Here is a 21,075-nt window from a genome sequence, read left to right as displayed (position 1 = left end):
AAGCTGCAACCTCCCCCCGTTAGGGGCCAGTCTAGGGGCCAGTCTAGGGCCCGCCTGGGCTCCGCCTGGCCCTCCCCACTGAGGAGAGAAAAGTACAGCTCGGCAAGCACAGAGAGAGGTTCAGGGCATGGCCTTGGTGTCTGACAGACTGGGGTTGGAGACTGCTCTGACCTTTGCTGGTTGTGTGACCTTCGCAGGTCACATGAGCTCTCCGAACCTCAGCTCCTCCATCTGTAAAAGATGGATAGGTCCAGTGGTTAGGACTCCGCGCTTCCAACACAGGGGGCAAGATTTTAAACCCTGGTCGGGGAACTAAGATCCCACATGCTGTGTGCTGCGACCATAAATTAATTAATTAATTAATTAAAGTGCTTATCCTTTAAAAAAAAAAAAAAGAAGAAAGTTGGGCCTTAGCCACAGGAAGTTGTGAGTACTGAAATATCAGGTGTGGGTAAGACCCAGCACAGGGCCTAAAAAATGCACTCAAGAGGGGATTATTTTTTTATATTTCTTTTTTCTTTTATAAATGTATTTTATTTTATCTATTTATTATTTTTGGCTGCGTTGGGTCTTTGTTGCTGCGCGCGGGCTTTCTCTAGTTGTGGCGAGCGGGGTGTTGCGGTGCGTGGGCTTCTCATTGCGGTGGCTTCTCTTGTTGCAGAGCACGGGCTCTAGGCATGCAGGCTCAGTAGTTGTGGCACAAAGGCTCAGTAGTTGTGGCTCGCAGGCTCTAGAGCGCAGGCTCAGTAGTTGTGGTGCACGGGCTTAGTTGCTCCGCAGCATGTGGGATCTTCCCAGACCAGGGTTCGAACCCGTGTCCCCTGCATTGGCAGGCGGCTTCTTAACCACTGTGCCACCAGGGAAGTCTCGAAAGGGGATTTTGAAAACAGTTGTTTTGGTTGCAAGTTACCAAACCAATTCAAGCTAGCTGGAGTAAAAGGGATTTTATTAGATATCTACCGAGGTTGTTCATGGAAGCGGAGGGCAGCCAGGCCTGGAACCAGTAAGTGAAGAGCTGTCACCCCCAGAGGTCCTCTCTGCGTCCCGCATCTCTTGTCTGCTTCTCTGCACTCGCAGCAGCTTGCGGTTCTGGAATTGACAGGGGACCGGCCCTTCCTGACCGTCAGTCTCTCCCCCTCTTCTTCCCAAAGTCCCACACGGTCACCCAGAGCCCATCAACAGTTGAGGAAGCTGGAGGAGGTGGTTGAGGGTGGGGGACCGTGAACAAACACGGTGGAAGGAGGAAGCTCTGAGCAGAAGGGGCCCTCATGAGGAGGACGGGTCCCCTGCAGAGTGATGGCTGTCACATTAACAATTACCTTTAAACTGCCACACATGGCCTACAAACTCCAGAGCACAGCCACCGATCTGCTCTCGTATTGTTTCAACTCCTCAGAGCAGGTGTGCCTAAACTGCATCCTGATTCCAGAGAGGACACGTGCCCGAGCCTGTTCAGAAAGCCACTGCTACGGACTGAACATCTGTACCCGTGAACAATTCATGTGTTGAAACCTACTCCCCAGTGTGATGGTATTGGGTGGTAGGGCCTTTGGGAAGGGATTAGGTCATGAGGGTGGAGGATTGGTGTCCTTATAAAAGAGACCCCAGAGAGAGCTCCCATCCCCTCCACCCTGTGAGGACACAGTGAGAAGATGACGGTCTTTGAACCAGGAAGCGGACGCCAGCAGCCGCTAAACCTGCCAGCACCATGATCATGGACTTCCCAGCCTCCAGGACGTGAAAAATAAATGGTGTTGTCTGTGAGTCACCCAGTCGGTGGTGTTCTTACAGCCCGAATGGATGGAGACAGCCACAGAAAGCTCCAGTGAGGCACCAGCTCAGTGGATGAACCTCTCTGTTGCAAAGTCGCAACTGGAAGAGCCCTTGGCCTCGGTCTTGTCAGACTGTACTCTGTTATCCCCAAAGTGGGCTCTGTGAATTCTAGACCTGTGATGTGTTTCCAGGGCAAGGGTCCGAGGTCAGATGGGTTTGGAATGACTATTCCTTGCAATCCCTTCTCGGAGACTCAATGCCCATCTGTACACAGAAGACCCCGAGAAGCCCCTGCATTGCAACCTGTTCAACTTTGTTTAAACCAGCATTTCCCACATTTACTGGAGCCCAAACACATTTTTCATGGAGCACCTATTATCATGCCCCGGAATTAGTGGTCCAGGAAACACACGGTGGGGCAAACTCACCCAGCCCGACACCAGCCCCTCCTCGGTGGGGAGAGGAGTCCTTTGGAGGCTCTCCATGCTGGCCGAGGCGTCCCTGTCCTCCCCCGGGACCTGATGCTGAGGAGCTCCTTCCTTCCTTCCACTGCACCCGCGCCTGTTCCTCGGCCCCCTCACCCCGGACAGTCCGCTCTGCTCAGCTCCTTCCCATCACGAAGTGCTCCCAGTTGACTTTTGGACGCTTTGCCTGTGTCCCACTCAAGTTTACTTCCTGAACTAGACCAAACTCCCGAGAGCAGTCCGACCAACACAGGATGGAGCGGACACCTCTCTTCTCTAACACAGTAGATCTCAAAACTTATCCTTCATTCAGTGCTTATCAAAAACCTTCCCGAGTCCCCAGAACTGTGTCAGAAACCTACAGGGTCACCGAGAAATACCCTCGGGGAGCTTCCTGTGTACTGAGGAGGCCAAAGAAAACTTCACAGAGTACAACAACAATATAAAAAGTACATTATTCATGTCAGCAGTATAATACATGTTGCAATAAGAATAGACGGGTATTCCTGTCCTGCCCCGAGGTCCTTGAGGACATGGGGAGGGGGAAGGGTAAGCTGGGACGAAGTGAGAGAGTGGCATGGGCATATAGACACTACCAAATGAAAAATAGCTAGCTAGTGGGAAGCAGCCACATAGCGCAGGGAGATCAGCTCGGTGCTCTGTGACCACCTAGAGGGGTGGGATGGAGGGGTGGGAGGGAGATGCAAGAGGGAGGAGATATGGGGATATACGTATACATATAGCTGATTCACTTTGTTATACAGCAGAAACTAACACACCATTGCAAAGCAATTATACTCTAATAAAGATTAAAAAAAAAAAAGAATAGACGGGTAAGGCCCCCAAGAGTATAAAAGATAATCAGAATCTTCAAAAGCACACAGTGCCCACCTCCCCCCCACCCCACCCCCCCAAGAAAAGTGCAGCAGATACATTGGAACAGATGCCAACACGGAAAGTCAGGCAGGGGAAGGCAGATGTCTGATCTGACTCCGTTTCTCTTTCTTGCTCTCCAGGTTTGCTGTGAAGGACTCTTCTCCCTAAATACTGTGGCCTGAGGACACAGTTAGTCTCCCCAGAGCATGGCAGAGTGTGGAAAACACCTTCCCAGGAGGCAGGACGGGGAGCAGAGGCTGCGGTGAGCCTCCACAGCAGACGATTCTTCCCACCAGGAATGGTAGCTGTGGAAGCCCTGATAACACAGGAAACGCTGTGATGGAGAGTGAGGAAGGGGGTCTCTCAAGGACACCGGAAAAGGCTCTGCTCACCCTGGGCTCCACCAGAGGATGGAGGGTTCCCGCTTCCCTTGTTCCCAGGGGACATTCGATAAATACTTATCCCATTGGTGAGTGATGGAGTGAATGGTGGGTAAGTGAAAACCACAAAAACACAGAAGTCAGGCTTCCCACCTGAAACAAGGCCAAGCACAGAATTAAAGGGCCATGTGAATGAATGAATAAATGAATGAATGAATGTCCCTCCTTTAGGAAAGGAAATCATTTGAATATGGAATACATTTTGATAATTTGAAATCATTTGAAAGGATGGTTCCCCCCCAGCCAGTCCACCCAGAAAGACAGAAACAAGTCCTTGCTCAAGACTGGGAAGCGGGACGTTGATGATGTACCTTAAACACTCACACACACACACACACACACACACTCACACACATAGACACACACACACACTCACACAAGCAGACCCGTGGACACGTGGCCCTGCTGGTCTCTTTGTTCTCTCTCTCTCTCTCTCTCTCTCTCTCTCACTCACTCGGCACGGCCACATCTCTGTGCCCTTATCTGGGCCTCTTCTGGAGCCCTTCCCCCCTTCAGCGATTGGCCCCGGCCCAATCCTCAGCCCAGTCTCTGCCTCCTCCAGCCCAGCCCCTCCTCCCCACGGCCAGAGGCCTTCCTTCCGGGGAGCTGGCTTCTCACCTCTGTCCCATCAGGGCAGCCAGCGGCTTCGCTCAGCAGCTCCGGTCGGGTGCTGAGTAAGGATCCTGAGTCCCCTTCTCACAGCAACAAGACAGCGGTCCCTGGAGAGGGACAGAGACGGCTGCAGGGCAGAAAAAAGTATCCTCCCTTTGCCCTTCTGAGCTCTTGGCTGAGGTCCCTAAAATAAAACAGTAACAAGAGAAAAACAAATGGAAGTTTATTAACACGTTTACCTCAGGTATACGTGGGAGGTCCCCAGGGAAAAAAGGAGTAACTCTTCAGGGGGCCTCAGCCACCAGCTTAAATACCATCTTCAGCTAATGACACAGAGGAAAGGTGGGAGGCTCCTACGGGAGATGAGCAGGTAAACAGGGTGAGGTTATTATGCAGCTCTAAGCTGTGTCTTCGCCATTGATAGGCGTTTCTTGTGATTTAAAGTCATCCTCTCTTCCTGGTACAGGGAAGGAGACCCCCTTCTACGTGGAGATACCCTTTACACGTGTAGATTTCACTTACAAAGGGGCAGCTTCTACCCTGTTTGCTGGGCTTTCCCTGAGTCTGCTGTTTCTCAAAATGATCAGCTCAGAATAAACCTCAAGCCAAAAAGGCATATTTGGAGATAGTGCATCCTGCTACCCTTCGAGGTTTCACACTAAATTTTCCCCTTCAGGCAGTGAAACCACGGCCGCGAGGCCCGTATAAAAGCAAGGGTGCAGCTCACAGCCTCCCTGCCCGGGCTTTCCATGGATACAGCTTCTTCCTGTGGGAATAAGTCCTATCCATCCACAAAGCAAATGCTCCTTCCTGATTTTCCCAGCGACGTGCTCTGTTGGAGCAAAGCGGTTTTATCCCTCCTTTTGCCACCTTGAGACCCACTGGAGACAGGAACGGGGTCTCGTTCATCCTCCTGTTCCTCAGGCCTCTCTCTGCTGCACACAGTAGGTGCCCTGATGTACATTTCCAGCGTGCTGGACTCTGCCAGGCACTTTGCAGGGCTGTGATTCCTTTTAATCATCCCAGAGATGCTAACTTGCATTGCGATTAGATTTTACTGTGAGAAAAAAAAATTCCTAAGAAGAAAACTATATAACCTTTCCTCTGCTTGAGGCAAAGCTAAATTTTACAAGCTGCTTGTAGCAAATTTTATAAACTGTTCTTTGTCTGGGTTACAAAGATATAGAGAACTTAACTTGAGCACAGACAGCAAATGAGTAAGTGGTAAACTATTTTTCTCTTCTGTTCCTAAAATAGCCCGGGTGCCGGCACAGAGAGCTTCATCTTGGCCCAGAACGCTTGAGCGCTGTTATGGTGGAGAGTAAAACAAGGTAAAGCTCGGGACCCTCCGGAGTGTTTTCAATTGTTCGGCGTGATCTTCGTGTAGAGAAATTTCCGGTGAATTCCTCACAAGAACGTCTTCAGAGCGCTATTCAGTATAACCAAAACTTGGTGAAATGTTTGTCCGATTTAAAAATTGGCAAATCCAGCATACAGTGTACTCTTAAAAGCTACTGCCAAAAATATGGCGAGCATCTTCCTATAATAATGAAAAAGATCTGAAACATCTGTGCTCAATTTCCGCTTTGGAGGACTGGAGTTGAGTAGTTGATAAGGTTGCTGTTTTGCTCATAAATACAGCGATTCCTCAAGGGGAAAAGCTACACTCACTAACTGGTCCATGTAAGTAGTGGAGAAACTCCGTGACTTCCTACTCAAGACGCCTCACCAATCAATAAGCTACAGGGAGATACTGTACAGCATGGAGTATGTAGCCAATACGCTATAATAACTTTAAATGGAGTATAATCTATAAAAATATTGAATCACTATGTTGTACACCTGAAACTAATATAATATTGGAAATCAACTCTACTTCAATTAAAAAATAATTAGGCGTGGCTGCAAAGCAGAAGAAAACAAGGGCTCACCACATGTACAGATGTGTACAAACTGTCAAACCCTGCACAGGTACCAGCCCACAGCTATGATCACCTGTGCGGCACCGAACAGAAAACAGCGCAGATCAAACGCAGCCTGGAATATTCCATGGCTCTGCCCTCCAGGTTACAGATGCTCAGCGACCACGAGAACAGAAAAGCTCACAGGTAGAAAGGACCAGGGGAAATGGGATGGATTGGCAGGAGAGGAAAAAAAGGAGGGAGCTTCACGATTCCTTTCACAGCTGCCACAATGAGCCGAACTGGACTGTGAGAAAATCACCTTTTTGTTTCCGTGTCCTGACGTTACCTGTGGTCCTTCTGCAGGAAAACAGCATGCCAGTGGGTATCTGAGACCCCACAACAAGTAATAGGGGAGAAATGGATGGAACCTCCCCAACCTCTTAAACCCTCCCAGGAGACAGGTGTCAAATAGGCTGACACCAAATACCCCTTCACAGCGCCTCTTTTTATCCAGCATCTCCACATCCCGGAGGAAGTGATGTGTAGTCAGTGATGGGTAGTCAGCGATGTGTTAGGTTATGGTCTTTCCAAAAGCCATTACGTTAAAACCATGAGTTTAATACGATGCCTAAAGGACAGATGCTCTCTTCTGTTGCCTGCTTATGTTTTCATTGGTTTGGTTGTTTTCCCATCATCATTTCTTTAAATACTCTTTTTATTAAATTGTATAATCAACACTTAATAAGATGCACAAATTTTAAGTGTGCGTGCTCTTGGACATGCATGTAGACATGCATGCAAAAATTCTACGAGTTGTGACAAATGCTTACATGCACATATGTAAGGTGACCAACTGGTTCCAGTTTTCCTGGGACTATCCCTGTTTGAAATCTGAAAGTCCCACGACTCAGGAAGCCCCTTATCCCCAGATAAAACTGGACAGTTCGTCTCTCTGTGCAGCAAACACCTCACTGAAGATATAGAATATTTCCATCATCCCAAAAAGTTTCCTTGTGCCCCTTTGTAGTCAATCCACTCACCCTGCCAAGGCAAACTCTATTCTAATTTCTATCGCCATAGCTTAGTGTTGCCCGTTCCAGAATTTCATATAAAGAGAACCATTCAATGTGTACTGTTTTATGTCTGGCTTCTTTCACTCAACATCATGCTTTTGAGCTACATCCACACTGTTGACTGTATTCGGGGTTTGTTAGTTTATATTGCTGAGTAGTAGTGCATCTGTAACTATAATTTGCTTATCTGTTCACCTGTTGATGGACATTGGGTTGATTTCAGCTTTGGGCTATTATGAACATTCTTGTGCATGTCTTTTTGTGGACATGCTTTCATGTCTCTTGGGTAAATACCAGTGACTTGAATGACCGGGTTACAGGGTAAGTTATGTTTCTGAGAAACTTCCAAACAGCATTCCAGAGCAGCGATACAATTTCATACTCCCGCCGGCAACGAGTGAGAGTCCCAGTTGCTTGACATCCTCACCCACATGTGGTCTTGTCAGTCTTTCCAATGGTAGAATTCCAGCGGATGTGAAGTGGTCTCTCACTGTGGTTTCATTTTGCAACGATAAGCATGTTCAACACTTTTCCTATACTTTTTGGTCATTTGTATATCCTCTTTTTTTTTTTAAACAAACAATTTTTTATTGAAGTGTAGTTAATTTACAGTGTTGTGTTAGTTTCAGGCGTAGAGCAAAGTAATTCAGTTATACATATACATATATATATTCTTCTTCCAATTCTTTTCCATTATAGGTTATTACAAGATACTGAATATACTTCCCTGTGCCATACAGTAGGTCCTTGTTTATTTATTTTATATATAGTAGTGTGTATCTATTAATCCCAAACTCCTAATTTATCCCTCTACTTCCCTTTCCCTTTCAGTAACCATAAATTTGTTTCCTATGTTTGTGAGTCTGTTTCTGTGTCATAAGTAAGTTCATTTGTATCATTTTTTAAGATTCCACATATAAGTGGTATCTTATGGTATTTGTATTTCTCTGACTTACTTCACTTTGTATGATAATCTCTAGATCCATCCAAGTTGCTGCAAATGGTATTATTTCATTTCTTTTTATGGCTGAATAATATTCCATGGTATATACATACCACATCTTCTTTATCCATTCCTCTGTCGATAGACATTTAGGGTTGCTTCCATGTCTTGGCTATTGTAAATAGTGATGCTATGAACACTGGGGTGCATGTATCTTTTCAAATTAGAGTTTTCATCTTTTCTGGAATATATGCCCAGGAGTGGGATTGCTGGATCCTATGGTAACTTTATTTTTAATTTTTTAAAGGAAACTCCTTACTGCTCTCCACAGTGGCTGCACGAATTTACATTCCCACGAACAGTGTAAGAGGGTGCCCTTTGCTCCACACTCTCTGTATATCTTCTTATATAAAGTGTCTGTTTAAATATGCAAATCTCTTGCCTGTTATTTAAATAAATTATTTATCTTTTTTCTATTGATTTGTGGGAAGTCCTTCTACATTCTGGATAGAAGTGCTTTGTCACATGTACATACTGAGGATATTTTCTCCCAGTCTGTGCCTTGTGTTTTCATTTTAAGCAGAAATTTTTAATTGCGACAAAATCGAATTTATCGATTTTGGATTTGATGATTAGTGCTCTTTAAAAACTGTCCAGGAAGTCTTTGCCTACCCCAAGTTTTCAAAAACATTCTCCTAGATTTTCTTCTAGAAATTTTATAGCTTTAGCTTTTAAGTTTAGGTCGAAAATATTTCATGATTTAATTATTGTGTAAGGTGTTAGTTAAGGGTCAAACTTTATTTTCTCTATAGATATCCAGCGGTTTGGGCTCCACTTATCAAAAAAAGATTTTCCTTTCTTCGCTGAATTTTCTTGGTGTCTTGTTAAGATCAAGTGACCACCGTGGTAGCCTGAATCCCTGTAACCTGTTTTTTTTAAATGTCTTTTTCTCTCTGTCCTTCGGTTTGGGTAATTTTACTGACCATTCCTCAAGTTCACTGATCCCTTCTTCTACATCATCCAATCTTTTGCTAATACTATTCAAAGATTTTTTAAATTGGAAAGCATTGTATTTTTCAGTTCTACAATTTCCATTTGGTTCATTTTTAGAGTCATCAAATCTTTCCTTAAATTCCCTATGTCTTCTTCCATTATATCCATCTTTCTTATAGTTATTTTATAGTACTTCTCTGCTAATTTCCACATCGAGGTCATCTGTGAATCTTTTCCAACTAATTATTTTTTTCTCGACTGTGAGCCTCATTTTCTTGATTCTTCTTGTGTCTAGTAATTCTTTATTGTATACTGGACATAGAGGACATTACATTTCAGAGACTCTGGATTCTATTGCCTTCTTTTGAAGAGTGCTGAATTTGGTTCTATCAGGGAGGGGAGTTACCTCAACCCTTCATAGCACCTTGATCTTGTAGAGACTTGGTTCTAGGCTTTACTACAGCATGTGTATTTTGATTTTCCTGTCATAGCCCTTAGTCCTCTAATGTCATCTTACTATTAAGGCATAGTCCTTCTGTGGTTTCCATGAAAGGCTCAAGGTGTTTGCCAAGCCCTCTAACTTGATAGGACTTGAATTACTAACTTTGTCTTCCTAGCATGGGACAGCTGCTGAAATCTCTGCTCAGTTCTTCCAGGCTTCCAGCTTCCATGTGAATTTCCTGGAGTTTCACTCCACACACGCATTGTTCAGGACTCAGCCATGGCTTCTATATAAGCTAGTATGCAGATCTTGTGGCTTAACCCTCTCTGCATCCCTTTTTCTGGGATTTCCTCACTGAATTGCCAGCCGTACTTGTAGTCTGAGACCCTAACATCTATTCCCAATCCAATAACTCTTGAATTCTTTTCCCAGTGCACCTTGGGACTGGAGAATATCCTCTGGGGAAGCGGATGTCACCTTTTACTTCCCTTAATTCAAAGGTTGTAGCCACTCCCGTCTCCATCTGCTTTGATTACTCTTCAGTGGGTACTTTTATATTTTGTTTGAGGTTTATAATGATTATTGACAGGAGGATTGGTTTGAGGTAAGCTTCCTCTCCATCACTAGAAGTGAAAAGTCCTTATTTTAAAAACCAACTGAATTAATAGTTAATAAATCCCATGCGAGGAGAAAATTGGTATCACTGCCAGTCAGTGAGTATTTGTAGCATTTCTCTTGCACAAATAAAAAGAAAATTGGTCTTCACGTCCTATTTTATATAGCACCATGTGAAAGGGCTCTTTATTCAGTCAAGCCACGAACATTTTCTAAACACTCATGGACCCATGACCCTGAATAAGGCTCTCTTGGGGGATGAAAAGACAATCCTGGGTTTGGGGCTCAGGAACGCTATCCCAAGAGTGCTGCGGAGAGCTGACTGAAGGGGTTGGCTAAGGAGCCAGTTCTGTGTGCAAGAGGACAGCCACTCTCAGCTTTTCTCCCTGGAGACAAGCATGGCATGTAATTATCCCGAATGTGACATTCTCCTGCCAAAGTACCTCATTTGTGCAAAATTCCTGCCCCTCGGTAGCACTCAGTGGAGGTAAAATTATTACGGTAATAACACTTATCGCCAATAATTTCACAAACTTCAGCATTTTAACTATCACTAGTCATGAATTACCAGTAACACATTTGACACCTATCGGGAAGCTCCAGAATTACTGCAAAGGCTACGATGGAGCCATTCTGGAGTTTGGAGCGTGCAACGTGATGGAAGTGTCCTTCAGAGGGTTGTTCTGGCTTTGGTAGTTAGGAAGGCTCAGATAGGGACAGCACAGAATGGGAGCTCTGATGGCCCACGGATGGACTTCAAAGTATCACCCTTTAAAATTGTGCTCAATTTCCTGTTTAGGTGCCCTTTACTTTCTTCCCTCTTTTTTTTTTTTTTTTTGGTGGGTGAGAGGAATCCAGCCTTTATCAGATTTTCCAAGGAGTTCACAATCCCCCCAAATTTAAGAATTATTGATCTAGAAACCAGACCTTTTTTTATCATGAACTCAATCACCAAATATTTTAAAATACACCCCAAATTTTATATATTTATTTATGTGTAAATTATGTTCATAATCTATTTTCCTCTGTTATATCAGGGCACAATATCCATTAAAAATGAGGTTAATCACTAATAATAGGAAATGTAAATTTGTGTTTCAAATTGTTTGGGATGATTATTCATTGTTCTCATCATATCTAATAACCTGATACTGAGACCAGTGAAGAGGTCCTCCTGAGTTAGAAATATGTCTCTCATTCTCTTGTTTGTCTGTGATTTGGGGGAAATATTTTCTTGAGAATCTTTTAAATCCTTTGAAGCCATTTATCTACCCTTTGAGTTTTAGTTAAAACTAGACTATGTAACCCATAAATCCATTTCTTGTTCATGCAAATACACCAAAATATTCTGAAAATGGTCTAATGAGAGAGAATGCCATTAGCAGCCCCTGGGAATACCTTGTGTATCATTATGACATGACCTGTGACCACTTAAAGTGAGGTTATAGATCATACATTAACATTTGATCTATAACATTCTTATTTTTAGTTTAAAATGCATATTCATGGAAGTTCTAGTATGTTTCTCCTGCACCCCAGTGTATTGTCTCATGCACCCCACCCTGGAGACCTCAAGTTCAGGAGATGATTTACTGCAAGTCACCCACAGGTGTGGCAAGGTGAACCAGGTACAGAACATCATGGAGTCAGCAAAGATGCGGAAGGGGGATAGGGATAGAATCAATCAGGGATGAAGGATAAGATAAATTTAAAAATCCAACGTGATTCCAAAGTTTTAACTCCAAGAGACATGAAAACATAACTGGAAGTGGTGGTATCCTGGGAGAGAAGAGGCATTTAGAATGACAAGATTGGGTTGGGTGAAGGATCAGTCCAATTTTCTGCTTTGAGATGCTGAGAGAGGAAAGAGACAAAGACCAGCAGGCCACTGGAGACAAACCATTAACCTCCCCGGCGTGGTGGCGACCCTGACCTCAGCTAGCTCCCCTCTGGGCATGATTTTGGCTCCATGGTCTGTCCACTGCCTTTCAAGCCATCCTTGTGAGTGGCTGTGATTCTCCCTAGCCTTTCTCCAGCTGTAATCCAAGGGAGGTTTTTCCATCCTCTGTTAATTGGAAGAGTAAGGCTGGAACACGAGTGAATGATGTTTCAACCACATGGAAGGCTTTCTCAATGGACCCCAGTGAGTCAGCTCACGGCCCATGTGACTGTCCTTCAGAGGTCCCTATCAGAGCAGCTCTGAGTCACCCTCCAGCCTGGATGACTCCTCCAGAGATGCCCACTAACTTCTTCCCCCAGCCGGCTCACAGGCTTGCCTAATGAGGTCCCAAACAAAAGGAACACTGTGTCGTGAGTGGAAAGTCCACGTGGGGTCCCCTGTGTGGTGCCCCTCACCGAGGCTGCCTTCACGCATTCATGGACGCTTCCTGAAGCGCATCTGTATCTTCGTGAAGAGCCTCAGTACCAGGCTTGGAGAGTCTCTTGCCCGCGACATCAGCCTTCTGACGCGGCTTCTCTGAAGTAACCCCTTGTGGGCAGTATAATCACCTGGAATAAGAAAAGGGCCATGTGGGAGGGGCTCGGTAGTGCTGGTGGCACAATACGGTCTTCTAGGTAGAAGCAAGTTCGGGGACTACCACGCAGGAGAGGCTGAGAGTCCAGAGCAAGTAGAAAGCCACAGCTTCTCGGTAAGCCTGTGGCTCAGCCTGATGGATGGGGTCTCGCAGGCTTCTGTATCCCTCAAGGGGCACCCCAAGAACAGGCGACAGCCACAAAGCTGCCTAACGTCCTTGCCCGCCTCCCCACGCCCCAGCAGGAGCTGCTGCCCTATTCATTCCAGACCCAGGCCTCTGCGGAGAGGAGCTGGAGAACCACTTACTGATTGCCTGTGGGTCAAGCCCTGAGATATATCTTTACATGGACTGCCCCCGCCCTGACAACGCGGGGGTCCTATCTCCATTTAAAGGCAAGAACGGATTCCAGAGGGAGAAGCAGACAGTTGGAGAGCACATCACCAAAGAAGGAGGAAGCATGGTGGTTCAGGAGGTCATGACATCATGGGACCACCTGAGGACCAGCAACATGAGTTCTGATGATTCCCAAAAGGTTGGCCTTTCCCAGATGTGGGTGGTTGATGGGGGAGAGATGGGAGACAGAATTCACCCTAGTGTCTGAGAACACTGTGTAGGGACTGAACTATTCAGAAATACCTCCAGTTGGTCCCTGAGGCAGTGAGTCCCCTGTCTCTGTACAAAACCCAACTGGGATGGTGAGGAGGGGGTTGGAACCTGGACTCAGTCCCCAAAGTCAGCCAGACGCTCTCATTGTGATTGAAGCAGTGGCACATTCAGTCCCCAGTGAGGGCGGAAAGATGAGCACATCATCAGATCAGCACAGAAGAATTCAAGGGCTAGAACAGTCACCTGATGTTCTGAGGAAGACCAGTGAGGAGAGTCAAGGAGCAGCCTGGAGAGTTGGGAAGACTTCCTCCAGAGTGGAGATGGGTTAAGAGTGGTTAAGACTCGGCGCTTCCACTGCACGGGGCATGGGTTTGATCCCTGGTCAGGGAACGAAGATCCTGCATGCCATGCAGCGCAGCCAAAAAAAAAAATTAAAAAAAAAATTGTTTTGACTTGTATTTAGTTTTTTATACAGCAGGTTCTTATTAGTTATCTATTTTATACATATTAGTGTATATATGTCAATCAAAACAGAAAGGAGATGCTGGAGCTTGGATGTGGCTTTGGATAAGGAGTTCCAGGTATCTCAGGTAAGTCCCGAGAGAACAGCCGCTCCGTCTGTGTCCTTTGCAGTCCTGCCCCAGCTTCCGGCGCAGCACCTGCCAGGCAGCAGGTGTGGGGGAATGAATGAGTGGAGCCGTGGGAATGAGCCTGAGCAAAGGCAGAGTCTTCACCAGGCATCACGGGCTAAGGGAGCAGCGAGCCTCCAGCAGGGCTGAGGGCAGAGCAAGAGATGGTCCTCCAACCAGGACCATGTCACCTAAGGAGTAGGGGGTCCTAAGTGGTGTAATGTGACATAGAAGACTCAATCAACAGGTATTTCCTCAGTCCCTCCGCTGTGTCAGGTGTATGCAAGCTCCAGGAGTACAGTAATGAACAAGGTCACAGCCCTAATACCATCCGCCCTGTCGACCCACGCCACTGAAGTCCACTCAGGCGTCCTGAGCAATGGAACCTGGCTCCTCCCTCCTGTGTCACTCCCCCACCATCTTTTCCCTGCAGTAAACCTCCAACATCCTTCCCTGCCACTGCCGGGTCCCCTTTCTGTTCCCTCCTCCATCCAGCTCCCAGCTTACTTTCTAAGAACCCAAACCAACCTGGTCATGTCACTTGGTTAGAAATATACCAAAATGCTAACTGTACTCATCTCTAGGGGGAAAATGACAGGTGACTTCAGGACGGCCCTGCCCTTCCATTCTTCCCCAGCCGCATGAAAGATTTCCCCACACCCCAAATAGACCAGGAACTTTTGGTTACTGTGCTTCGGCCAGCACACTTCTTCTTCCTTAGTTCAGTACAGACAGCTAACAGTTACTCGGGTCCTTACCCTGGAAAAGAAGGTAATGGCTTTGTAAACCTCATCTGATCCTCCTGTTCAATTTTAAATCCACCCTTAGAGAGTGGAAGGTAAAGCTCAAGTAGTCATTCCCTTTCCAGTATCTACTTCTTGAGAGCAGCTGACGTTTCAGACCTTTTCCTAGAAGCTGGGGACACAGGAGGGAAGTGGCAGGTCCCAGAAAACACGCCGGTGAAGAAGGAAACGCCCACACCAACACGGGGGTTCTGAACGTGCTGTAAGGCTCAGGGGGCTGGCGAGATCCCACAGAGCGGGATCTGACCTCCCCTGCGCCTGACCCTAGAACCCAGCTTTCACCCATCTGTGAGGCCAGACCCCACTTCACCTGGGGCGCAGGTTTGAACCACATCCCTGCACCCACCCCTGGGTGCAAACCCCTCTCTGCAGCCCAGTCCCTCCCTGCGAGCCCTCCAGCGCCCCCGATGAAGTGATCGCTGCCCTGGTGAGGTCAGCCCATGATTACCAGGGGGGTCCACCCTCCAGTGTCCCCCGCCCCGCCGGCCCAGACCCCTCCAGCCATCTCGAGCTCCAGGCTCCCGCCCTCGCGCCTCCGAACCCTCCGTGGTCCCTTGCCCCCTGTCCCCACCGGCACCCCAAGCCTTCATCACCCCGTCCCCTGCGCCCACGCGCCGCCGATCCCCAGCCATCCCAAGTCCGCTGCCGCTTCCACGCTCACTGTCCCCCAGCATCCCCGCACCCCCGTCCCCACTCCCCACTCGCATCTCCAGCCCTTGTTGTCCCCGCGGGTCGCCGGCGTCCTGGTCCGCGTGTCCCGCCGCTCCGGCGTGACCTCGCGCCCCCAGCCCCAGTTTCCACCGACACTCCCAGTTGGCCTTGCCCCACGCGTGCCCGCGCCCCCGACCCCCAGCCATCCCAAACCTCCCGCCATCTGCATGCTCACGGTCCCCCGGCGTCCCCGCGCCCCCAGCCCCCAGCGCCCGCGTCCCTGGCCCCCGGCTCCCCGGTCCCCTCTTCGGCGCGTCCCCGCGTCCCTGCTGTCCCCGGAGCCCGAGCTCCCGTGCTCCTCCCACCGGCGCCCCCAGCCCCTGTCCCCCGCGTCCCCGCGTCCCCGCGTCCCCGCGTCCCCGGCCCGCGCCCGCTGACGCCATGACGCCGCGGCGGAGGGAGGGGCGGAGCGGGGCCCGGCCGGACCGAGAGGGGCGTGGGCGGCGGGAGCCACGGTCCCGCAGCGCAGCGGGCGACGCGGCCGGCAGACATGGGCACCCAGGGCTCGGGGCGCAAGCGGCTCCCCAACCGCGAGCGGCTGACGGCGGAGGACGACGCGCTGAACCAGATTGCGCGCGAGGTGAGCGGCGGGGCCGGGCCGGGGCGCGGGCGCTGGGGGCGCCGCCGTAGCTGTCAGGCATCCGTCCGTCCGCTGTCCGTCGGTCCGCCGGCGCCGCGGACGGGGCGCGGGCCAGGCCGGGACCCCGGTGGGCCGGGCGCCGGTCCTCCGCCGCGGGGACAGGCCGGCGGCACCGACCCCTCCCCCCATGTCGCCAGCTCCCTTTGGCCGCCGCCCGCCCCCCCCCGCCACGCGCAAGGTGGCCCCGGGCCGGCCGGGTGGGGGGCGAGCGAGCGCCCCGCTGTGTTGCGCCGCATGGTGAGGGTGATGTCGGCCCGACCCTGGAGGCCCGAGGACAGTCCCCGCAGGCCACATGGCCCTGGCGAAATGACCCGCTCCTGTCGATAACCAGTTGCCGTCTCGATTGACACACAAGGCGCAGCTTGGGCGCGAACCGGGGTCCCCGTGAATCTTGTTTCTGGACCGCGCGTGCAGACGGGTTCAGGCACGCCGAGAGGTTCCCCTCAAAGTTTCCCCGGGCAGAGTTTATTATAATGGTCGCTGATGAACTTGAAGTGTGGCGAACGAAAGGTGCACCGCCCGCGTAGCTGTACAAGTGCCTTTTTCTCCCACAAGGATTCAGCCTTCAGGTTAAACAAACGGTGACGTTGGCAAAGATGCCCAGCAGATTGGTGGCAGCAGCCTCCCTGGGAAGGGGCGTGATTCCCTGGGCTGACAGTGGACAAGCTTGCTTTTTTGCCGTATACCCTTCTGTACCTTTTGAACTGTGCACCTAGTGTGCTAACTATAGAGAATGTACGTGCAGAGGCAGTGCCGCCTTCCTGATACCCTCTCCTCCAGGTGCTGGAATGTGATGGAGTTTGTCTGCATGTCATTATTATCACCTGGAAAAACTTCCAGGCGATTTAGGCCGAGGCGTCTGGTTGCCTCAGTCAGCTATTTATGGAGGTCTACTCTGTAACCAGTTCTTAGGTGATGTTGCTTTTATGGACACATGGCTGTCAATCAGTATTTGTTAACTACTGAATGAATGAACACTTTTGTTTTTCTCCCTATGCGAAGAGAAAGGCTTTCCAGGAAAACTCCTATTCAACCCTTAAAGCCCACGGTAGATTTGTGTCCTCTGTGAGACCTCCTACATCGCCCCGGGGCAGAAGTCTCCCTGCCTCCACTCGGGTTCCACTAGCTCTCACTCCCTACGCCTGCTGTGGTAGTCACGTGGCCTCAGCATTATTTGTTCACTGGTCCGACCCCCGTAGAAGGTGGCCACCCGGCAGGCAATGTCTTCCTTTCGTATCCCCAGAGCTCAGCACAGAGCCAGGCACATAGTAGGTGCTCCTAAGTCTCTGTTGCATTGCCTGAAAAACAAAAGAGGGACAAAAAGGCACTTACAGTATGTTTGGCTAAATATAGACATTTGCTAAATGTGGTAGCTTGAACATAATCCCCACCCCCTGTGAAGACGGTCCTTTAAGTACGTATTTAAACATAAAACCAAACAGGTGTTCTCTGGGAGGCCTGAGGTGACACGATCCGTGAGCCTTGTCTTTCTGGCAGTGGTTACGGTCAAAGGAAGGAGAATGAGGGTTCCCTAAGTCCACCTCATATCTGCTGGATTCTATAAAGACAGACGGAAAAGGAAGGCCGGGGGCTGCTCCTGGGTGGACGGCCTTGAGGTCCTGAGTAACTGGGAACCCGCGGTCCTGCCTCCCAGCCAGGGGACGCAGTTGGCAGTGACAAATTCAGACGTGAGCATCAGACCTGGGCTCGACACTGTGCAGAGCTCCTCGCGAGCTGTGCGACCCTACTCAGCCCCTCCCAGCCTCCATTTTCTCACCTCGAAAATGGGGAAGAAGAAATCCCCGAGGCTGTCAGGATTAAAGGAAGTGAGTAGCAGACATAAAGTGACTAACTAGCTAAATGCGAGGGCTATTCACACACACATCCTCCCAATAAGACCAACCATAGATGTGGTTGTTCCAAGTGCTGAATGGCACGTATCTGTGGTGTTGGAAGGAGCTGGTGCAACACTTTATGTTTTACTACAAATTGGATTCTTTTTCCCAGCTGTGAAACTTAGAGTCACTATTCAAATGGCAAATATCTACTCAGCATGAAGTTCTCGCGAGTTCTTATAAAAATTAACAAAATCGTCTTAAGTTCCGTGCTTTCGTGTTTGCTCGTTGATTCAGCAGATACATGCTCTCCAGAGCCCTGTCCTAGGGAGACTGGGATTCAGGGATGGACCTGAAGAGCATCGCCCTCCAGGAGTTGGGGCCTGACATAGATCAGTAACAAAAATAGAAGACAGGAATCTGAGATTTAAAGGATATCGTTCCCTGAAGGTTTCGAAATGAGAGAGTTAAAATTTATTGACGGGACTAAGACAGGCAATCAGAGGAGGCCCCCCGGGGGAAGTGGCATTTTGAGTTAGTCTTGCAGTGACAGAAACCCTGACCTGGACTGGCCTCCACAAGGGGAAATGATTTGGCTGGAGGACGGATTCCCGGGTAGCCTCACCGATGCGGTGGCCCCTTTTCTCCATGGCCTCTCTGCAGCTGGCTCTCCCGGGCCGTCCTCTGCGGGTGGCCTCATCCTCAGGCCGCTTTGCTTTCGGCAGACTGGCTGCCGCGTTCCCAGGCCGCCGCTCCTGAGCCCACACCCCGTCTCTTCCGGTGGCTCCGTCCTGAGAGCTAGAAGCATCTCCCAGGCCGCCCCTGAGCCAAGCTCTGTGACCAGGACGGTGGACTCAGCGGCGTGGCAGTGGGGCAGAGGGGGTTTACCCTGTGATCAGTCAGGCCCATCCTGGAAATGGGGGGAGTTGGCTTCCCCCGAAGCACTTGGGGAGGTGGGGGGGGGGCCTGGACAAACCCAGGAGGCCTTAAGAAAGTGGCAGGGGGTGGGGTGGACTCGGGTCAGGCCCGCAGGAATGTGCACTCAGAGGATAAGTGGAGCATTCCAGGCAGAGGTGATGGAGTCTGGGACAGGGAGCCCGGAGCGGCCGAGGCAGGGCCCTGCTGGAGAGCTGGCTTCCCTGCTGAGGGCTTTGGACTCTGGGCAGGAGCTGGAAACAGGAACCCAGTGGAAGCGCTGCATTTATATTTCTGCAGTTAGTTTATGGTTTCACTCCCGGCAAGTTTGTAGTAAATGGAGTTGTAACTTTAAAACACTGCAGCTGCGTTAGCACGAGGAGCTTGTTTCTCACTGTCTTGTCTGAGGCGGGATTCAGGCAAGATGTTTTCAGGAGGAAGGTCCAGTAAGCACTTTGAGAAGCTCGAGCAGCGTTTCTCACATCCCAGGGAGAGGTGTCTTGCAAGCAGATATGTTTTTCTCTCCCACCGCCTTGAACATTCTGCTGATGGTTTTTGGTAGCATCCCAAACCTCTCATTCAGCGCTCTGCTGCTGAGTGAAATGATCTTTTGCTCTCACAGTGCCCGAGGCAATTCAAAGTGTTCCTCTCCAGCGGAGAAGGCCTTTCCAGTACAGAGGAAGGCGGCCGTGCAAGCTGTGCAGGCGGCATTAGACGGTCCTCGCAGCGAGCCTGGCATCCTCTCTGCGGCCGTGAACGCCGGTCGGTTTCCCTTCCTCGCTCACAGCACGGAGACCTCCCCCATGACTGTTTCCCGTGGCCTCCTCTCCTAGGTGGTCCCACTGGGACGCTGCCCGCTGGGCCCATGATTGCCCCGGGGGCGCTGGTGCACCTCCCAAATCCCCCCTGTTGGAGGGTGCCGACCCCTGGCCTGTGAGTGTGGCTGTTCTGGGCTCGTGGCCCCACTTCACTGGAGAAGTGCCCATGGCCACTGGGTGGGGTCACTTTGCGGGGGTGGGGGGAAGACCTCCCACCCCAGGGGCGGCCCACAGCGCTGAGCCCGGGATGTGAGGACACAGAAAGCTCCACCGCCAGCCCACTTGCCTCCCAGTGGAACCAACTCTGTGGTGCAGTTCACATTCCAGGGCTCCCCGTGGGAGGGCCCCAGGGCAGACCGAGTCCACCTCCTTCCCTGCCCCATCTGCCCCCTCACACCCCGCTGCTGGCCATGCTCCCTGGTAGATCACTCACGTCCAAATCCCTGCCTCAGGCTCTGCTTCTGGGCACCCCAACTTAGGACAGTCTCCATGTCTCATTCTGTGTGGTCCATGAATAAAGGACATTCTAATCCTAAAGCCCCCTTTCACCTGCTGTCCCCCCACCTCCCGTCCTTCCCAAATAGTGCCCACAGATCACCCTGTGTTGAGGGACCCTGACTCCTTTTCTCCTCAAGCCTCAAGGCCATTCGAGGGCCAGTCTGGGGGTTGGGTGCACAAGCCCTTTTGCAGAGTGGCCTGGAAATCTGGTTCAGTTTGGGCCTCCACTTCACCTTCGTCCGGCTCTCAGCAGGTCTGGCCCCTCTGGGGTCACGCAGTCTGGAGGGAGCCCAGCTGGTGTGACGCACGCTGCAGGTACCCTGGTGCAGTCCCTGACCTCCGTTGCGATCACACTGGCATTTACAACACAGGCTTGCTGCTGCAGCCAGTCCCACTTCATGTGAACCATCACCTTCATACCTTTTTTTCCAGTGAATTTGCTTTTCTGAGGCTGGCTGGTGGATGCAAACCTGTCAGACACTGACTGGAGGGTGAAATCCGGCGTGGCCAGTGGTTTGGGACTGGGGGTGGTGTCAGGGCCCCACCTTCCAGGTCGGGAACATGTGAGGGGCGTTCAGCGCCTGGCACTGCACACACCGCCCTGCCCCAGACTCTAACACAACTACCAGGCCCTTGCATAGTTGATCTTCCTAAGACAGCCACACACATCTTGGCGGATCAATAACAAGCGTTAGGAATGTGACAGGACCAGCGTTCCAGGCGGACTTTTATCACAGTCTGAGCTGTCAGGGGAATGGCGAGCACCATGCCTGTGACCTTGAGCTGTTTCCGTGATTCCCGACAAGATGGTTCTGGATGGAGCTGGAATTGGAAACTCAGGGGTGGACAGCCCCCTGGCCCCCGATGGCTTGTGGGCCCCCCCCCCACAGCTATTTCTGTCACAGGGCCAGCTTTCTCCCTCTCCCTTTTCTGGGGGAATCTTCAGTGACT

At 50.2% G+C, this 21,075-nt stretch overlaps 1 protein-coding gene and 2 long non-coding RNA genes across 31 annotated transcripts in view; 1 reads left to right on the top strand and 2 right to left on the bottom strand.

The window, feature by feature from the left end:
- Window positions 1–3,171: 3,171 nt before the first annotated feature.
- LOC137225728 (uncharacterized) lies at window positions 3,172–4,981 on the bottom strand. Its single transcript, XR_010943992.1, has 3 exons — window positions 4,688–4,981; window positions 4,172–4,349; window positions 3,172–3,429 (listed from the first exon to the last, which is right to left on the bottom strand). It is a non-coding gene; the product is annotated as an uncharacterized lncRNA (long non-coding RNA).
- A 6,730-nt stretch (window positions 4,982–11,711) lies between these two features.
- Window positions 11,712–15,248, bottom strand: LOC137226052 (uncharacterized). The gene is made up of 2 exons (XR_010944136.1): window positions 14,807–15,248; window positions 11,712–14,663 (listed from the first exon to the last, which is right to left on the bottom strand). It is a non-coding gene; the product is annotated as an uncharacterized lncRNA (long non-coding RNA).
- Window positions 15,249–15,830: 582 nt separating this feature from the next.
- LRRFIP1 (LRR binding FLII interacting protein 1) overlaps window positions 15,831–21,075 on the top strand; it is a 142,514-nt gene continuing 137,269 nt past the window's right edge. For 9 of the 29 annotated variants that reach the window (XM_067740092.1, XM_067740095.1, XM_067740094.1 and 6 more), the window contains exon 1: window positions 15,835–15,998. In XM_067740092.1, the coding sequence (XP_067596193.1) occupies window positions 15,909–15,998 (90 nt within the window). In that variant the 5' untranslated portion in view covers window positions 15,835–15,908. Of the gene's footprint in view, window positions 15,999–21,075 lie in introns of all 29 variants that reach the window. The other 20 variants (XM_067740085.1, XM_067740080.1, XM_067740084.1 and 17 more) reach the window with 6 other exon arrangements.

This window comes from Pseudorca crassidens, chromosome 6, assembly GCF_039906515.1.
Source record: "Pseudorca crassidens isolate mPseCra1 chromosome 6, mPseCra1.hap1, whole genome shotgun sequence".
NCBI lineage: Eukaryota > Metazoa > Chordata > Mammalia > Artiodactyla > Delphinidae > Pseudorca > Pseudorca crassidens.
This window is presented reverse-complemented; position numbering and strand designations above follow the sequence as displayed.